General features: G+C 38.5%; 1 protein-coding gene across 1 annotated transcript in view; it reads right to left on the bottom strand.

The window, feature by feature from the left end:
* The window catches only part of ABCC2 (ATP binding cassette subfamily C member 2), a 78012-nt gene extending 61304 nt beyond the window's left edge, over window positions 1-16708 (bottom strand). Inside the window, exons 1-2 of the mRNA XM_044665759.1 lie at window positions 16676-16708; window positions 10949-11122 (exon numbers count right to left, since the gene is read on the bottom strand). Coding sequence (XP_044521694.1) covers window positions 10949-11122; window positions 16676-16708 — 207 coding nt within the window. The remainder of the gene's footprint in view (window positions 1-10948; window positions 11123-16675) is intronic.
* Between the last annotated feature and the right edge of the window lie 2607 nt (window positions 16709-19315).

The raw sequence follows: 19315 nt of genomic DNA, 5'->3' as shown, positions 1-19315 counted from the left end.
GAGGAGGAGGAGGAGGAGAAGCAGCAGCCAAGGTATCAAATGTAGTAGAAGAATCAGACGGAATGAGGACTGAGAAAAATACTATTACATTTGATAGCTAGGATTACCCTCCAGAGGGCTGTTCTAGTAGAACAGTAGGGTAGATGCTAGATTGTAAGGAGCTCAAGAATGAAAGTTCAGGCAAAAGGGAATGCCTCAAGAATTTTTAGTGGCTTCCTATTGACTCAAGGATAAAATGCAAACTTAAAGCCCTTCATCGCCCTTCATCTCCTGGCTCTATCATACATTTCCAGACATGTTTCACATTGCTCCCCTTCACAAACTCTATATTTCAGTAAAGTTGCCCTACTTGTTCCCTGAACTCAGCATTTTATCTCTTGTCTATGAATCTTCCCATCATTCTCCCTTTCCCCCTTAGAATCTTTTACTTCTAATCCAGGTGCTGGCTCAATTCCAGTACTACTTTCACTGAGAGACTCTTAAGATTCCCTTGGATATTTTTTAAAAATCCTCACCTTCCAATTTAGAATCAGTATTTATTGGTTCCAAGGCAAAATAGTGGAAGAGCTAGGCAATGGGGATTAAGTAACTTGTCCAGGGTCATACCACCAAGTGTCTGAGGTCAGATTTGAACCTAAAACCTCTAACCTCCAGGCCTGGCTCTCTATCCACTAAGTGACCTAGCTACCCCTTCCCCTAGTCATTTGGCCTCTCTTCCTCTTCAAACTATCTTGCATTTACTTATCTGTGTACCTGTTGTATCCCTCCAATAGCTTCAAAAAATCAAGAAATTATAGATTTAAAGCTAGAGACAATCCCAGAAATAATTTCTTTTCCATTTCCTTTATTTTACAGAGGACAAAATTGAGGATCAGAAATTTATTTGCCCTTGGTCACACAAATAGTAAGCAGCAGAGCTAGGATTCAGTTCCAACTTTTCTGAAAACTCTGAGCCATGCTGCTTCTCGTTAAGGTCAGATGATTTTTTAGAGGGTTTTGTCTTTATATTCCTAGTCCTTGGCATCATGCTTTGAGTTAATGATGCCAAGTCCTAGAGGAAGTAAGAGATGCAGATCCAAAATATTTGGACAAAATAGGAATGTGCTAACAAAGTTTAATAAGACTAAATATAAATTCCTGCTCTTGAGTTCTAAAAATCCACTGTTCCTGTTACTCCAGATTCCATGTATTCTGTAAGAAAATATTCTCTTTCCTAGCTATCAATATTTAAAAGGGAAAGGAAGGAACATTGGGAATCATGTTTACTCATGTCCTCAGTAGGGAAATTTGTTTTGAAACCTGCCTGTTCCTGAGGTAAGAGTGATCAGGTTCCAGTTCTATTATTTGTCAACAGACAAACATTGGCCTGAAAACATTGTGCTGTAATGCCAGAATTTTGTCTAATCCTCAATAAAATAACTGAGGCGGCACTCTGAGCCAATAACTATTTATTAGAGGGACTGGCCCCCCTACAACAAAGAGGATCCCAGACCTTCCTTACAGTCTGAGATCCCTATTTTCTCCACAGTACAGATTTCATTCCCATCAGTGTCCAGTGCTGTCTTCATGTGCCTGGTCAGTTCACACAGGACAAAATGTTCTGAAATCTATCCTAGACTCCAGGGAAATACAAGAAATGTGTGTGGAAGGATCAAAAGAAAAGGCTGAGAGGGTTATAAAAACGTTCACTGAAGCTCTGGATGACTTTAGTCTACTGAACACATAGATGTCACAGATAGCTCCCTGGCATAACAGGGAGAGACATTATGTGGAATACAATGGAAAGAGTGATGGATTTGGAGTCAGAGGACCAAGGATGGGCTTCATCATAGTCTTGGGGGATTCTGTCTAGATTTTTTTAAAGGAGAACAAATCTATGTGTTGTGGTTCATAGCCTATGACTAAAGAGCTATCGGTTGTCCTTTATTAGAGAGAGGCTTTCTAGTCACTACCTCTTAGCAAGTCCAGACAGCTATTAAGTGGCCTTGAAGACATGAAGCCTAGAAGCTGGCAGCATAGAGAAGCCCAAATACCTCTGAGACTAGCAAAGATCTCCCTGCAGTCAATTCAATGCCCAGCAGAGACCAGAGACAGATGTCTAGCATAGAACAACCCATTATCATTAGAGAACATTAACAGCTCTGCAGCTCAACAGGTGCAAGTTGCTCTATCCATCCATGGGTCCTGGCCCCATAGTTTCCTAATATGTGCATCTTCTCATAAATTCCCTGTCCACAGTTTTTAAAAAATTCTTATTTTCCATCTTAGAATTAATACTGTGTATTGGCTCCAAGGCAGAAGAGTGGGAAGAGCCAGGCAATGGGAGTTAAATGACTTGACCAAGGTCATTCATCTAGGAAGTGTCTGAGGTCAAATTTGAACCTTGGATCTTCTGGCTCCAGGCCTGGTTTTCTATCCACTGAGTATCATCTAACTGCCTCTCCCTGTTCACACTTGTTCCTTACGAAAGCACACTCCATGTAGAATCTCTAGTCCCACATGTTTTCTTTGGGTGTACTCTTCCACTAGTGGAATGGAAACCTGTAGGGAGTATTTTTGTGTGGCACATGGCATGGGAAGATTTTTTTTTAGTCATTTTATTTGCTAGTCTATTTGATTAGATATGTTTTGTATTGAAATAACATATCCTCTGGATAGATGGAAAAATACTAAAAAGTAAAGGTTCTTGAGCTATGGTTTTAAATGAATATTTACCTTAAACCTGAGATTGCCCCAAGGGCGAAATTCAAGTTAGAAAAATCATTTTCAAAAGTTAAATTGATTGGAAGCTTTGATTGTTTAGCGATGTCTTAGAGTTTTGTTAATCATTGCATTTTGTGGGAATATTTCCCTTACTCATGACATTCTGACTAATCTTTAATGCAGTGGACAACCCTTAGAATGGCTAGACTTGGCTCTCTACACCTCGTATCTCTCTAGTATCTGTACTTTTGGCCCTTGGCCTCAACCATAGGTTCAGTCCTGCCCCACACTTTGAAACCAGTTCTTTCTTCATCTGTCTCAACATCGCGTGCCTAATGGACTCTTAGTAAATGTTTGGTAAATGATTAGACTAGGGAAGGAACCCCAATAGGCTTATTTATCATTATCCTAACAGGATAATTTATCATCATCCTATTACATAATGGGGCTTCAATTTAGATTGACCTGAGTAAGGGAAATATTCCCACTCAATTCTCTCACTAAATAGCCCCATTTTGAAGTGCCCAAGTCTACCCATAAATTTAACCCCCTCATTTGACGGATGAGGAAATTGATGTACATGGAAATTAACTCCCTGCCCTAGCCATCATTCCTCTTGTTCTCTATCCCATTAAAATGAAAACTCCTTTAGGGGGAACCATCTCACATTTATATTTGCATCCTTACCCCCTAGCAAAATGCTTGGAAATAAATGCTTTTCACTCATTCATTCATTGGCTGGTCACTCAAGTTACCAGCACCAGAGTCAAGATTTGAACTCAGCTCTTAAGACTTCAAGGCCAGTTATTTTTCCAACGAAAAATCTAGTCAATTTGTCTAGGGGCGTTTCTCTTTGAATTCTATCCTTCTAAAAATGTTTTAATAGTATTTGTGAAATTTGTACTATGTCAAATAAGAAAGTACCTATATATTGAAATGCAGTTTGAATCCCTGTTCTGCCATTTACTAGTTAAAAGACCATGAACAAGTACTTTCATTTCCACAAGTCTCAGATTTCTCATCTATAAAAAAAGCAACAATAATCTTTACCCAAGTTATTTGCTGTAATAAAAGAAATTTCTAAACATAAAATACTATGAGATATTATTTCTACTGGTAGCGATAGTACCCACATGGATGTTTGGTATACAAGAAAGATCACGAATCTGTATTTTTGTAGTCAGTCTACAAGTCAAGTAACATCTCTCGACCTCAACTTCCTCTTATGTCACATCAGGGTGTTGGACTAGAAGTTCCCTTCTAGTAAAGGTTAAAATCAACACCAAATTAGAAAGCTAATGATGAAAAAAGGATTTTGGGCAATTACAACAGCTTTAATCTGTCCTACTTTAAAAAGCAGTTGACTCTGAAAGACAATGGCAATGCTTCTAATTATCACTGTTTAAAAAATAGTTTAAATGAGAAGATAAAGGCATTGCCAAAGTTAAAAAGCCAAAAGAACATGAAGACAAGCCAAGCATTAAACACTTACTTTTTTTCACTAACCATAAAGACATGGTAACCAAAGAAAATACCGATTCGGAATACAAATGCTTTTGCGAAGTCATACCAAGAATGGTAGCTAAAAATGACTAGCAGTGCCACTTCACAATACAATGAAAAACAATGAAGAGGAAAAGCTTACCTTGAGACTCAGATCATGCTAAGAACACCTACAGATAAAAATCAAAGGAAAACTAGATCCCCTCCTCAAAAAAAAGTAGGTTTTTTAGTTTTTCTATAATTATTTTCATTATCTATTTCATTATCAATGACTTGGAACTATCATCTCTAAACTTTAATACTTCAGTAAACAATATATTTGAGGAAGTAGAAATGGCATTTAAGAAGCTGGTGTTAGGAAAAGCCACTAGATCTAACTACATGCATATAGAAATACATGTATGAAGCAATAGTTTTAAAAGCAGTTAGAGATATCTGGTTGAAGGCAATTTTTAAGTAATTCCAAAGAAGGGATGATTTCCAAAGAATGAACAGTACTCCCTCCCCTTCCTTGCTCCCTAAAACAATAATGAGAGGGGCAAACGTTCTGAATTGGGAGGCAGAACATCAGGCTTCAAATTTTGGCTCTGCTGCTTACTCCCTACGTCACCTTGGGCAAGTCACTTAACTTTGCTGGGTCTCGATACTCTCATCTATAAAATGAAGAGGTAGGACTAAACAATCCTCTGAGGTTTTTTCTAGCTCTTAATCTATGATAATCAGTAATCACAGATTCATGTTTACTTTTTCATCTCCATAAAATTTTCATGATTTACATATCACATCAACAGTACCCTTGATGAAAATCTGGGAAGGAAATGGGCAATCTTCTGTAACATTTTATTAAACAAAGAGCCTTAAATTCTCTCTGCCACAGTGTCTCCCACACACGTGTAGGACAAACTCATCACATGTAGGTTAAAGTGACATAAAATTTGTTTAGAGATGCAAACACAGAGAGAACTTCGATCTTTTTTTTTTCTAATTATCTTTATCAAGAGAAACATAAACCGGGGAGAGACCTATGTACCCAGTGTTTACTAGTGTGGAGAATGTGCTGCCAAAAGGATGAGGCACCTTCCAGGGAGTCTGAAGCTAATGTGATCACCAATATTATTGGGTCTCATTAGAATGAGTATAAAGACAGTTCTTGGGTGATGATTGTTGAGAGAGAACAAGATGCATGTGGGGCTAAGATCAATATTCAGGTTGAGCCACCAGGATATATTGGCAGAAACCAGGGATTAAGCAAGAGGGGAGGACCTGGTCCCAGTCTTCTGTCACGGGGAGAGAACATAGACCCAGCCATCCCATCCAGATCAGAAGCAGGGCAGTGTCAGCAACATCTAGTCTGCAGAGGGGACAAGACCACCCGATTCAAGAGATAGCAGAACCTGACCCAAATGTAATATCCCAGTCTAAGAAACTAAGGCTGGATACATAACAAAACAGAAGAAATCTCCTTATACAGTGAAGAAATACTATGGAGTTAAAAGAATTCCACAGTGGGGTAAATCTGGAAAGAGAATAACTCCATATGAGGCAGTTAGGTGGTACAGTGGAAAGACAAAGCAGTAGACCTGGAATCAAGATGCCCTGAGTTCAAATCCAGCCAAATATATTTACTAGCTGTATGACCCTGGGCAAGTCACTTAACCTCTGACTGTCTCAGTTTCTTCATCTGCAAAGTGGAGATTATAATAGTACCTACTTCCCAGGATTCTTGTGAGGATAAAATGAGACGATATTTGTATAGTGATTTCTAAACCTTAAAGCATCGTGAAAACGTAAGCTATTACTCTAATTCACAACAAATACAAGCAGTCTATGACATACTCAGGGACGCCCAAAATGGATGAAAAAGTGAAGCAAGAGATTTTTAAAAATGAAATTAGAGCTCTTAAGGAAAATGAATAACTTAGAGTAAAAGATGGGAAATATGACCCAAGTGGTAGATTTCCTGAGAAATAAATAGATCAAACAACTGAATGATTCAATAAGACAATGATGAATACTGAAACAAAACAAGTGACCTGGAAAATGGGTCAAAACAGGAGTGATTTAAGAATTTTCAAACTCCCTCAAAACTAAGACTCCTGCCAAAAACAAAAACAAACAAACAAAAAAACCTGACCTGGATATAATATTCCAAGGAAAAGAAAACTGCCAAGAACAAGACGGCAAAATGAAAACAGAAAGAATTCACTGGTCAGCACCTGAAAATATATCCTCCCCACAAATCAATATTATGATTGCCCCAAAGACTAACAGTGAGATGACTATAAGTAACTGCAATATATTACCAGTGATTATTTTCATGGGAGAATTGGTAAAAAGATGAAATCAAGGAAAAGTATAATTGGAAATAGAGGCAGGTCCATCATGGAGTAAGATCAAGGGATAATACATGAATAGATCAAGAGCTGAAATGGAATCTAAAAAATGTTTAAAAAAATGAGAAGAAAGCATTCATTGTGTAGGTTAGATTCTGTATGGAAGATTTATTGAGGGACATAGACAAGTCATACAATATGAGAAAACGTGGATGGACTGTCCTCTGAAATGGTGGAACGGGTATTCACCTTGAAGTGAATGGGAAGCCATTAAAAATGCCAAAGTGAGTAGCAATAGTTATTATAACAAGAAGAACATTAAAATATTCCAAAAGTTCATCTCTATACTGTTCCCCTGGTCCTATCTGGAAAAGGACTAGAGCCTAGAGTCGGAAGCTTTCCATAGAGTAGGCTGCAATTTCTATAGAGTAATTGGGTTTAGCAAAGCAGAATATAATAGTAATGTTTCTGGTAGTGAAGAGATGAGACTAGCCAATGGTCATCCATCTGAAGCAAAAGGGAGAGGCCACTACAGGTAATGTGCAAACAGGAGACAGAGGCAAGTGACCTGTCTGTCATCTATACCTCAGTAAACATCTGTTCATCATTTACTTCTGTAAATTGAGGGAGTTGAACTAAGTAGTACTGAAGGTCACCATCACCTCTGAATCAATGATCCAAATAGAGAGACCAGCAGTTTGGAAATGTCATAATCCAAAAGGCAAAACAGGGAATCAGTTCCTTGCGGATCTCCACAAGTCAGGAATTCAAGAAAACAATTATATAAACAACACTGACCTCGTGAAACAAAAAGAGATTTCCAATTTAACTTAGTGCCAAGACTCTGTTAATGCCCTTTTGAACTCCAATATTTGAAGTTAATCTTAGGATTCCTTGTTTGGAGCACAGTGTAGTAGAATGAATATTCCAACCAGGCTACAAATGCCAGTCTGTGAGATCTTGGGCGAGTCACAACTTATTTGGATCTCCGTTCCCTCAGGTCTAAATTGGGGTGGATTTTCAAGATGGTCTCTAAGGTCCCTTCCATCTCTCAAGCTATGCTCTTATGAATGAGTGTCAGCTACGTATGTTTCTCCATGATAAGAATATGGGAAACATCAGTGGATGCCATCAGAAAGGGCAAGGATCTAGGGCTAGAAAGAACCTCAGAGGCCATTGAATGCAAACTCCTCTTTTTTCAAATGAGGAAACTCGGGTCCAGAGAATTGAGGGACTTTTTCCAGGTCACACTGTTTGTGACAACTGTCAGGGTTCTCTTATTCCAGGGCTCCTGCTTTTCCACTGTAAATCCAGATCTATCTTTGCTCAGCACAGAAGGGACTGATAGGAGTCCAGATATATCAACATTGTGATGGAGATTCCAGGCTACAGGCAAGCCACCATACTTACTCCCTGGACAATGGAGAAAAAGTCTATGGATCTGCCCATGAGTTTCTGTGTTCTAGACTTTCTAAGTTTTAGATTTTTAATCACACTTGCTGCTGTCCATGAAGAGATTCCCCCAGGGTTCTATGGCTTTTCACCTTCTGATTATAAAATCTATAAATGCTTCAGACCACTTCCATTCTCCTAAAGAACAACCTATCTCAGGCAACAGATTATGCAGGATGACGGGAAAAAGGCAGAGGATGACATGCATAATTCACATAGGTAGGAGGGGAAATGGGTAGAGATCTGGAGTCAGTACACCCGAGTTTGACCCCACCTAAGACACATCTTGGTTATGTAAACATAGGCAAAATGTTTTAAATTCTCAGAACTTCAATTTCTTCATCTGTACCAATAATACTTACTTATTAATTAATTAACCAATTAACTAATTAATCACAGGACTATTATAAAAGAGTTGCTTTTTAAAATATCAGAGGAATATAAATATAATAACTAAATATCCAATATTAAATATTATTCAACAGTATAAAATATTTGTATTTAATCAATATTTAATATTTTATTTGTTTAGTATTAAATAATTATTTTATAGATAATTTTTGATGACTTGAGCTGTAGCTAAGAGTGGGACTAAAATTAAAGCAAAGTGGTTTCTAGTTATATAGAAAAGACAGTATATTCTACTTGGTTTTTGTCTACTTTTTTCCTTTGTCTTTGGTGTTTGAACAACTTTTTTTTTTTTACCTTCCGTCTTAAAATTGATACTAATTATTGGTTCTAAAGGCAGGTAACTGAAGTTAAGTGACTTGTCCAGGTTCACATCTAGGAAGTGACTGAGACCAGATTTGAGCCCAGTATCTCCAGACTCCAGGCCTGACTATCTCCTGAGCCCTTGAACAATTTTAAAAGTCTATCAATTTGGGGGTAGATTTGACAATGATATAGGAAACTGTTATCTGAAGAGTTCCCAGCCAATCTAAGTTCAGAAAGGCCTATGCCACCAGAATGTTGGTTATTAGATGATGGACATTTTTTTGTCAGAGAAATTTAGGAAAATTATATAAGCTATGAAGTTATTGCCATCTGGATCAATGGAGAAAGAAGCCACGCTGAGTACCTGTTGGGTGATGAAATGGAAAAAGTAATACCCAGAGGAGGGCTTGACAAGCCTCTTGAGGACATGCTTAAACATACAAAAACGGATGATTACAGAATTAGATAGCTGGATGGAAAGAGGTGCCATATCCTCTAAACTATAATACTTGAAAAAAGATCCCCTTTGTAACAAACCCAATCAGATATCATCCTTCCTTAGCCTGAAGGGCTTGGATGGGGTCCTGAAGCTGAGCTTCATTCCTCTTCTACTTGTTAGGAAGCTTAATCTGCCTTTCTGTAACCTCTTCTCATTGATCCCAATTCTGCCCTCTGGGGCCAAGAAGTCTCATTCTTCCTTCTATGACAGTTTTTCAGATTCTTGACAGCATTTATCATGTTTCCAAAAATCTTCCCTTCTCTAGGATAAATACGCTCGAATTCTTTCTACTGATCCTCTTTCATTTGTTGTTTTTTCATATTTACATGTTTTTCTTGGATTAAAAAAAAAACTGTTACCTTCTGTCTTAGAATCAATGCTAGGTATAGATTCCCATAAAGAAGAACAGTAAGGGCTAGGCAATGGGGGTAAGTGCCCAGTGCCACAGCTAGGCAGTATCTGAGGTTAAATTTGAACCCTGGACCTCCTGTCTCCAGGCCTGGCTCTCTATCCACTGATCCAATTAGTTGTTTGATTTTCCTTGGTTTCTGAGGAGTTTTGTTATTATTGTTCCTTCTGGCATTATCTCAAGACCCTTCACCATCCTGGTTGCCCCATTTTGGATATTTGTCTACTTATTAATATGCTATTACTATAATCCACAGGCTTACTTGATAGATCTCCAAGATAATCTCATTCCCTTTTAACAAGCAGTACCTCTTTTTACAAAGCCTGGACACCCACACTCTAGACCAGTAATGGTGAACCTTTTAGAAGGGCAGGTGATGTGAGAAATGTCCTCAGCAGAGGGGGAGGGGAGCAGCCCAGCCCCACATCTCTCTGAATTTCTAGTAATGAATTCTGCATGGGACGGACAGTATGCATTTCCAGAGAGAGGACTCTGAGTGCCTTCCTCTGGACATGTGCCATAGGTTTGCCACCATGGCTCTAGTCTGATATTATCAAAGACATAGACAGATGAGAACTAGACTTTGGTTCTGGAAGACCTGAATTCAAATTTCACCTCATTTATGTAATAACTAACTGTATGACTCTGGGCAAGTTACTTAAGCCACTTGAGTATTTGTTTCCTCATCTGTAAAATAGGTATTATAATAGTGCCTCAGTATAAGTCTTGGACCCTAATAAGGCTATTCTGAGAATCAGGTAAGATAACATATTTAAAACATTTTGTAAACTTCTAAGTCTACTAGAAATGTCATTTGTTTTTATTAGGGAACAGGAAATGTTGGAATTTAATATAGAACTTTAGAGAACACAAATGGGTTTGAAATGTGGATCCATCTCCCCATCATCTTCCATGCCAGTAAAAATATATAATTCCCATTCATCAGAAGCACTTGCTAGAAATGAACCTATTTCTCTCTCTTTAAAAAACAAACAAACAGTTTTTACCAGATTCACTGATCAGCCATTTCCAATTGTGATTAATGGTGTCTGATTGCACCAGAGACCAACAGCATAAAATCTCTCCCTCTTATTTTATGAGCAGATTAAAGATCATTTTCATTGACAATGAGGTTCGGGACAAGTGGAGTATGAAGGAGGTGAGTCAGTTCGAGGGTGTACCAGCTTTTGACTCAGATGTAAAATGGGGAAGTTAAAGTCCCATCCAGAGTAATGAAGCAGGAGAGGGCAGCTTGGTTGCTTCTTTATTTCTTTTCTTGAACTTCTTTGCTATGGACCTAGGATAAAGGGTGTGAAAGCGAAAAGGGCACCATACCTGCTTTGTGAGGTAGAGCTTGGTTAAAGATGACTTTTTGGTTCTGGATTTATATATATGGAACAAATGCCAAGGAGTGAAAAACCAAAGGAAGCCCAGAGGTATCCAGACCAGAACAGTTTGCTCAAAGCACAGAGGAAGGTCAGCATCTGGACGGTCCAGGAATGAATCATTCTAGGAAAAAGGAGAGAGAATCAAGATTAGGCATGTCTGTTTCACAAAACAGTTTTTAAATTTTTTCACTAGACAGGCCTGTCCTCCCTCCACTTGAAGGTTAACTCACTCCCAAGTGAACATCAATGTTCTCCAACCCTATGTACCAATCATCCTAGCAAGACAAAACTCTTCTCCTTTACCCCAGGCAGTTCTATGGACAAAGGCCCTACCCTTTCTAATTACAGTTTGAATGATACCCTAGAGCTCTACTTGTGGGTCAAACTCAGAGGAGAAGAGATGTAGGATAAAATAGAATTCTGGTTTTTAGGTTTGTCATGATTTTCTTATTGTACAGCTTAAAGAGCTGGGCATAATTCAGGTTCCTAAAAATGGGGTATCATTTTTGTTTTGCATAGACTTTATTTATCAAATAAGAAAAAAATAGTTGAATTATGTACTGAAGACTAGAACCTCAAAGCAGAGAAATGAGTAAGTAACTCTAGAAAGTGAGAAAGATGACATGGTGGAAAGGAATACTTATTTCAGAGATTTCCTCCTTGTGTATCTAAGGCAAAATTTAACTCTAATACTTGCCTCCTTTTTCTGTTCTAATTCTTGGACACAAACTGGTGTGTATCCATATAAGAGTAAGAGAAGGAATTTTAGTATTAAAGTGTTGTAAGCTCTTTCAACTGTGTTCATTTCCTTTCTAGTTAGATTAAAAGGAACTTTCCTATTTTAGGTAATGATCATTATGAAAATGTGGCTTAAGCCCCCATTCTAATCTTTATTTCTTCATAGACTTTGCAGAAACCACAAACCAAATATCAAAGTATTTAATCAAGGCAGCATAAGGCAACTCACAGGAAAATAAATAGGCAATAATAATTTTCCATCTTTTTTTCTTTTCTTGCCTCACAAAATCATAGCTACCTCCCAAAGGCACCAATGGAAAAGTAACAACTCCTAGGGAAACCTGCAATTGGAATACTACCCCTCCTCTGTCAGCCCCTTGCCTCCTCTTAGCTTGGTCTTGATAACAGCACGAAGATCTATGGATGCCTCTCCAATGCAGGTACTTGCCTTACTGGATCCAAGGTTATCAGGATTCTCTTAAGATGCCTGAGTTTGGGTGAGTTATTACAGAGCTCCACAAAAAGCTAGTCAAAAGAAGAGAAGGAGCCCCTCAAGCATAGTGAGAGTCATAGATGGGACATATACATCCTGATAACTTCTGTGACCCAAGGCAACAAGAGCAGAAGAGCTCCATAGAGAAACTAGAGTGTCCAGAAACCCCAAGGGCGAGTACTTTGGGAGCCTCTGTGCATGGTAGCAATCAGTAACCATTGGGAAACTCCACCAGCTCAATACTGTAGTGTTCAGACCAGGGCAGCTGAGGCCCAGGGGCTCTGAGATCCCTAACATTCTGTCCCAGGGTATCAGAGAAAACCCCGAAGAGCAAGTTTTCTGAGCCTCAAAAATTACTAGCCCAGGAGGGAGAAGTCAACACAAGAATTCAAGGAACCCAGCAGGGCTGATGACCACATGCAGAAGTCCAAGGAGGGACAGAGCCAGGCCCTGGTAGAAAGACCCAATTCAAGAACAAAATCTACAGAGATGAGTAAATCAAAAAGCAATGTGATAATTATTATCAATATAACTTCATGACAACTGTAAGCAGAGATTAAAAGGAGGGGGTAGCACAGTGGATAAAGTCCTGGACCTGGATTCAAGAAAACCTAGGTTAAAATTTCATCTCAGATACTTATTAGATGTTTGCCTCTGGGCAGTCAGTTAACCTCTGATTGACCCAGTTCCCTCATCTACAAAAATGGGGATAATAAAAATGGGAAAATACTTATTTCCAAGGATTGTTATGAGGATCAGATGAGATAATATTTATAAAGTGCTTTGCTGTTATTATTATCCTATCTAGAAGAGATTAAGTAAGAGATTAAAAAATGAAAAAAAATCTGGGGAGTGGGGAATGGAAATAGAATAGATAGCTTATAAGACAATATGTAGCTTACTAAACTTTATTCCCCCCCCAAAAAAAAACTACTAGAAAACTAGAATAGAACACACAGAAATCAATAACTCTATAAGATAGCAAGAAATATTAAAACAAAATTTAAAAAGCTGGAAAATAGAAGAAAACATAAGCTATTTCATACCAAAAACATCGGACCTGGGGAAAGGTCAAAGAAGAAATAATTTAAGAATCAACAGACTCCTGAAAACCATGGTAAAAGGAAAAAAAAGGCCTGGACAATATATTTCAAGAAATCATGAATGAAAACTGCCCACACTTACTAGAGCCAGAGGGAAAAGATAGAAAGAATCCACCAATTATCTCTCTCTCTCTTTTTTTTTAAATCCTTACCTTCTGTCTTGGAGCCAATACTGTGTATTGGCTCCAAGGCAGAAGAATGGTAAGGGTAGACAATGAGGGTCAAGTGACTTGCCCAGGGTCACACAGCTGGGAAGTGTCTGAGGCCAGATTTGAACCTAGGACCTTGGTTCTCTAGGGTTGGCTTTCAATCCACTGAGATACCCAGATGCCCCCCACCAATTATCTCTTGAAAGGAATCCCCAAAGGAAAAGATCCAGAAAGATCTCAGCCAAAATCCAGAGCTCCCACAGATGGCTCAGTGGATTGAGAGTCAGGTCTAAAGATGGGAGGTCCTAGCTTCAAAACTGGCCTCAGACTCTTCTAGCTGTGTGATCCTAGACAAGTTACTTAACCCCTATTGCCTAGCCCTTACTGCTCTTCTGCCTTGGAACCATTACAATAGTATTGTTTCTAAAACAGAAGGTAGGGATTTTTTAAAAAAGAAAAGAAAAGAAAAAAAGAGAAAATACCACAAACATCCAGGAGGGAATTCAAATACCAAGGATTGCCCAAGGTCTAGAAACTTCTAGAAGAGAAAAAAATCTTGGAATACAATATTCCAAAAGACAACAGATATAATCTTGTAGCCAAAAATAACTTTAAAAATCTGAGTATGATCCTTCAGAGGGAAAAAAAAAGATCTTTAATGGAATAGAGAACTTTCAGACATTTCTGATGAAAAGACCAGAGCTGAGTAGGAACTTTGAAATTTAAAAAAAACAAAAAACAACAAGACAGATAAGCTTACCTTAGAAAGGCAAGCTAATGCTAATATTCTAATAAAAGAAGAAGGAAACAAATATCCCTTCAAAACCTTTGTGTCTTCAAAGGGTATAGAAGAAATTGTAAAAGAAAAATAGAGATCCTGGGGGTGAATTGGTTCTGTTCTGAAGCTTTGAAGGAGGGAAGGGAAAAGAGATAAAAGGAAGAACATACTAGTGTAGAAAGGAGAAAGAAAGGAGTCAAATGTGTTATTTCTCCTAAGTGGGGTCCCTGAGAAGAGTATACAAACATGGAGGTGTAGTGGGCATCAGATTAATCTTACACCTCCCTGAAATGGATAAAAGAGGGTTGAAGAGACAAAACACAGTTTGGTGTAGAAATATATCAAATGCAAGAAGAAAAAAAATTGGGGATGGGTTCAGTTTAATAAAGAGCAAGAGAGAAGATAATAACAGAGAGGAAACACTTTCAAGGAAAATAAACTTCCTAATTCTGGAAGGGAAGGTTATAACAGGAGAGTGAAAAGAAAAGAACTTGAATAAAAGAGAGTGCCTTAAGTTGCTTCTTAGACAGTTGAGAAATGGTTGAACCAATTATGGTAATATGAATATAATAAGAAATTATGAAAGAGATGATTTCAGGGAATTCTGGGTAGTATAAGAGAATACAGAGTGAAATGAATAGAACGAGGAAAGGAGTTTATACATGGACAAAAACATTGTGAAGAAAAACTTCAAAGGACTTAAGTTTTTTAAGTCTTGGTGAACTTACTTCTAGTGACATCACTATTGCTCATCTTATCTTTCCCTAACTTCCACCTTCTCTCAAATAATTAAAAGGGGGTGGGGGAGAAGAGGGGAAGGAAAACCTTTGTAACAAATAAACACAGTCAGATAAATTGAATCCCCACAGTGACCATGTCCAAAAATGTATTCCTCTATACTTAGTATTGATAAGATAGAAGTAATGTTAAAAAAAAAAAAAAGATTAGCACTATCTTTCCCTCTTATGCCTGAATTAGGATTATTTATTTATTATGGATCTTCTTTTCAAATAAATATCAAATCCAGAATTTTTAAAAGGCTAGTTGGGACCTAAATGGAGTAACTAAGAAGAAAATCCTTTAGGAATAAATGGACTATAGTTAGGCCATTATCAGCTACTAAGCTTACCAAAAGTTTTGAGGAAAGAAAGGAAGAATGATAAACAAGTGCTTTTAAATCATTTTTATTCATATCTTACTGATTCCCTAGCACACTCGTCATGATATCTATTTCAAAATTACTTTTCCAACCGTAAAATTTTAATTCAATCGCCTTTCCCTCTCAACACTGAGATATGATCAATATAACCAATAATACCAATAACCAATCTATGAATACCTATCTCCATTACCATTCTATCTTCCTAGAACTATCCCTCCTCCTTTCAAAAGTTAATCTCTCCTTCTGTGCCTTTTGACCCCATAGTCCTTCAGCCTCCTTTATCAATTATCAATTATCCCCTATCTCTAATGGTTTCCATATCATCCGGTCTACTGGCTCCCTCCTCTCAGTCTTTAAACATACAGATGACCTCTTTCTGAAAAATTATTGAATTTGACTGCTAGCCCATCAAAGTATCCTTCTATTTCTCTTTTTCTTTTCACTGACTTCTAAACAAGTAGTCAGGCTATCTGCTTACTTGAATCAAAAATAAAACACCTGAGAAAAGGCGTTTAGCCCTAGGGATAGCTCTATACTCCTTGCTGTTAGTCACAATCATTCCAGAACTGCCTGTAGCTTTTGATAACAGTAACAAACAACCTCTCCTTAAAATTTCCCCACTTCTATATTATTCTAGTTTATTTCCTAATTCTTTGACCTTTCTATGTGCTCTCCCTCCTTGTGCCCTTTAAAATCCAAGATTTTGATCTCACCTTCTCTGTTCCTTTCTCTCTACTCTTTCTTCCCAGGAGAATTCACTGTCTTTCATAGCTCAATGATCATCATCTTGATATAGTTTTTCCAAAATCTAGCTCTCCACTCCTGTCTTTCCTCTAGTGTCCCAGTCCCACTCCTTCAACTAATAACTGAATCTTTCTACTTGGACAGTGTCACTTACCCTCCAATCTGAACATGTCTAAAATAAAATTCCCTCTCTTTACTTCCCAAAAGCCAGTTCCTATTCTTATCAAAATCTCATTAAACTCAATGACCTCTAAGGTACCTATCAAGAATCTATGATTCCAAGCTAGTAAAGTAATCCATGCTAAAATAAATGGGTGTTAGAGGATTTTCCAGTTAACTATCTTCATTCCATCTGTAACATTTTGGAGATTCATTGCTTTGACTCCAAGGAACAATCTCCACACCAAACAAAAGGCTACCTTCTCTAGTTCTTCTGAGGACCGTCTTGGGTTAATTAACCACCTGTCCTGAGGGTCTTCAACAGCACTAAAAATATGAAGTGCTTACCCAGAAGGTAGAATTGCAGAATTCTTCCAACATGATTCCTTGTTTGTGTACAGGCTTCTATTATGAATCACAATTCCTCTTCTTTCTTCCTTTCCTTCAAGCCTATAGCTGATGAACCACACAGCTCACTCTCTACAAGAAACTGATGGGTGGGGGTAGAGTCTCTTGATCTAAAGTCACAAGGTATTTAATCTTTAACCTGGGAGGATGTTTATACAATCCCAAGAGATAGCCATGTGACTGCACTAGGGAATGTGGAACTGCTTGGGATAGGATCATCAGCTCTCAAAGTGGTAGGCAGAGAGCATTTCTTTCATCCTAAATCCTGGATGACAGTGAAGAAAGAACCACATTGAGAAAGAACCACATTAGGTAACACTCAAAATATGGGATAAGAAATATTTTCCCTCTATTGAGTGGAGGAAGGAAGTGCTTCCGCTGGGCTGCTGGTTGGAGGGGTGGGTGTAGAGGAAGGGAGCAGAGTAGCCCAAGTGCTCAGTTCCCCTCCAGCTTTGCTACCCATGAGCTGCCCACCTCACCCCCTGTATGCTTCCATTGGACATAGGCAGAGGGGCAGGGGGTGTGAAAAAATGTCATCAGATAGTGGAGAAGGGGAGGAGAACAGTTCCACCCAAGTCCCTCTGCCTTTCCAGTAATGAACTCTGGGGGTGGATTGGGGGGGATGGCAGTGCACATGCTCACAGAGAGCACTCTGCCTGCCCTCTTTGGCACATATGCCATAGGTTCACCATTACTTCAGCCACAAGAGTCTTTCTGCTAAGAGTTGGGTAGTGGAAAGACTTGCAGCTGAAGGGATCAGGAAAGTCTTTGGCACATATGCCATAGGTTCACCATTACTTCAGCCACAAGAGTCTTTCTGCTAGGAGTTAGGTAGTGGAAAGACTTGCAGCTGAAGGGATCAGGAAAGTCCTTGCAAACTGGATGGTGTTTGTTAGACTTAAAGAATCTCGGGGCTTCCAAGAGGCAAAAGTGAATAGGAAGACATTCAAAGTACAGAGGAATGCCAGTACTCACTCCCAGAGAGAGGAAATAGATCATATGTAAAGAATAGCAAAGAGGCCATTTTTTCTAAACTATAGAGAGAAAGGAAGGGAGTAACATGAAAGGAAACTGTCAAGCTAAGAAAAGACTTTGAAAAGCTTGAATGACCAAACTGAGGAATTTATATTTGATCTTAAAGGCAATGGGGAACAATTCTTGAGAATTGTCTTGAGAGAGGACAGAAGATCCTATTGCTCTCATTACAAGATTAGTGAGTTGTGGTAGGAGAGATCTATATTCAAATCTGTCTCCCAATTCAAGCATTGGGTTTCCACAGGCCCCTCCCATCCCATTCTAGTCCAACTAAAACATTCTTTTCTGCTCAGTTCAGGTGTTCTATATATGAGTGTATAATTTCATGGGAATTATGTCACAAAAGGGATGCATTCCCAGTGACTGCACTATCTCTCAACTCTTTTAGTAGGTAGATTCCCACATAAAAATACCTAAGCATGTCATCTTTAGAAGACCTTGAATCAGGACAAACTGACATTCTTTCCTGATGTTCGCCACCAATGCATCCCAAAGACCAAAAGCTTCTCTTTGCCTCTCCCAGGATGTATGTTACAGAGAGACTAAAGGGAAATTGATTTGAAAGGGATCTTAGGCATTACCTAGTTCAACCCCCTTGTTTTATACATAAGGACACTATATTACTAGTTTTGTTTAACTGTCTAACTTTGTTATGAGATCCCTCACAAAGGGGCAATAATCTATAAACATATATAGCAAAAAACAATACACATCAACAAAATTGAAAGTAACTAGCAGACATTGTCTCTGAAGCATGGGGAGAAGGGGAACAAGATCTAGGAATTCATCTTCCTTAGGGTGAGGAATGACTAGTTAATAGATACAACCACCCTCTGGAATCCTGTGAAGACTGAGCATACCCAGGAAAATAACCACCAGTGTACAAGCATTCAGCTCCCCACCTCTGAGTCCCCTGAAGAAAAGGTATTGTACCTTAGGTTCATGGAGGCTTAAGATCTGGGATGGCCAAGTCCCCTATGGAGCAGGTACTCTACTGCCTCAGAAACTTGCAAAGGATTGGAGAAAGAAGGGTTAAAGCTTCCCTAAGTAAAAGAGCAACCATGTCAAGAAAGTTCTAATATATAATTAAACTAATTACTGGTGCCAAAAGCTGAAAGATGCCCCAAAGCCCTGGGACTTTTTTTTTTCTCATCAGGAAAATACAGAAAGTTGAACTTCTAGAAAGTTCATAGAGATAATCTCTAGCTTAGATAGTGATTTATTTCTAAGTCTCTGTGCCTCAAATGACCTACTAACTGAGATAGTGTCCTTTACCAAATGCTTCCCAATAAACATGATGTGGTGGACATGTTGGGCCAGGGTGATTTCTGAGATAGAGAAAGGCCGTTTAGATCCAGTCACATTGTGACTAACAGCAGGAGTATAGAGCTGTCTCTGGGGCTAAACAGTAAATGTCATGCAAATATGAACTGGATGGACTGCTATTGAGAAGAAGAAAGTATTTGCCAAATCTGTAATGCTAAATCTTCTATTTCCTGGAGGTTATTCCCATTGATTCTTTTTTTTTTTTTTTTTTTTAGTGAC

Source organism: Gracilinanus agilis, chromosome 2 (genome assembly GCF_016433145.1).
Source record: "Gracilinanus agilis isolate LMUSP501 chromosome 2, AgileGrace, whole genome shotgun sequence".
Taxonomy (NCBI): Eukaryota; Metazoa; Chordata; class Mammalia; order Didelphimorphia; family Didelphidae; genus Gracilinanus; species Gracilinanus agilis.
The sequence above is the reverse complement of the archived record's forward strand: the minus strand, read 5'-3'. Positions and strand labels throughout refer to the sequence as shown.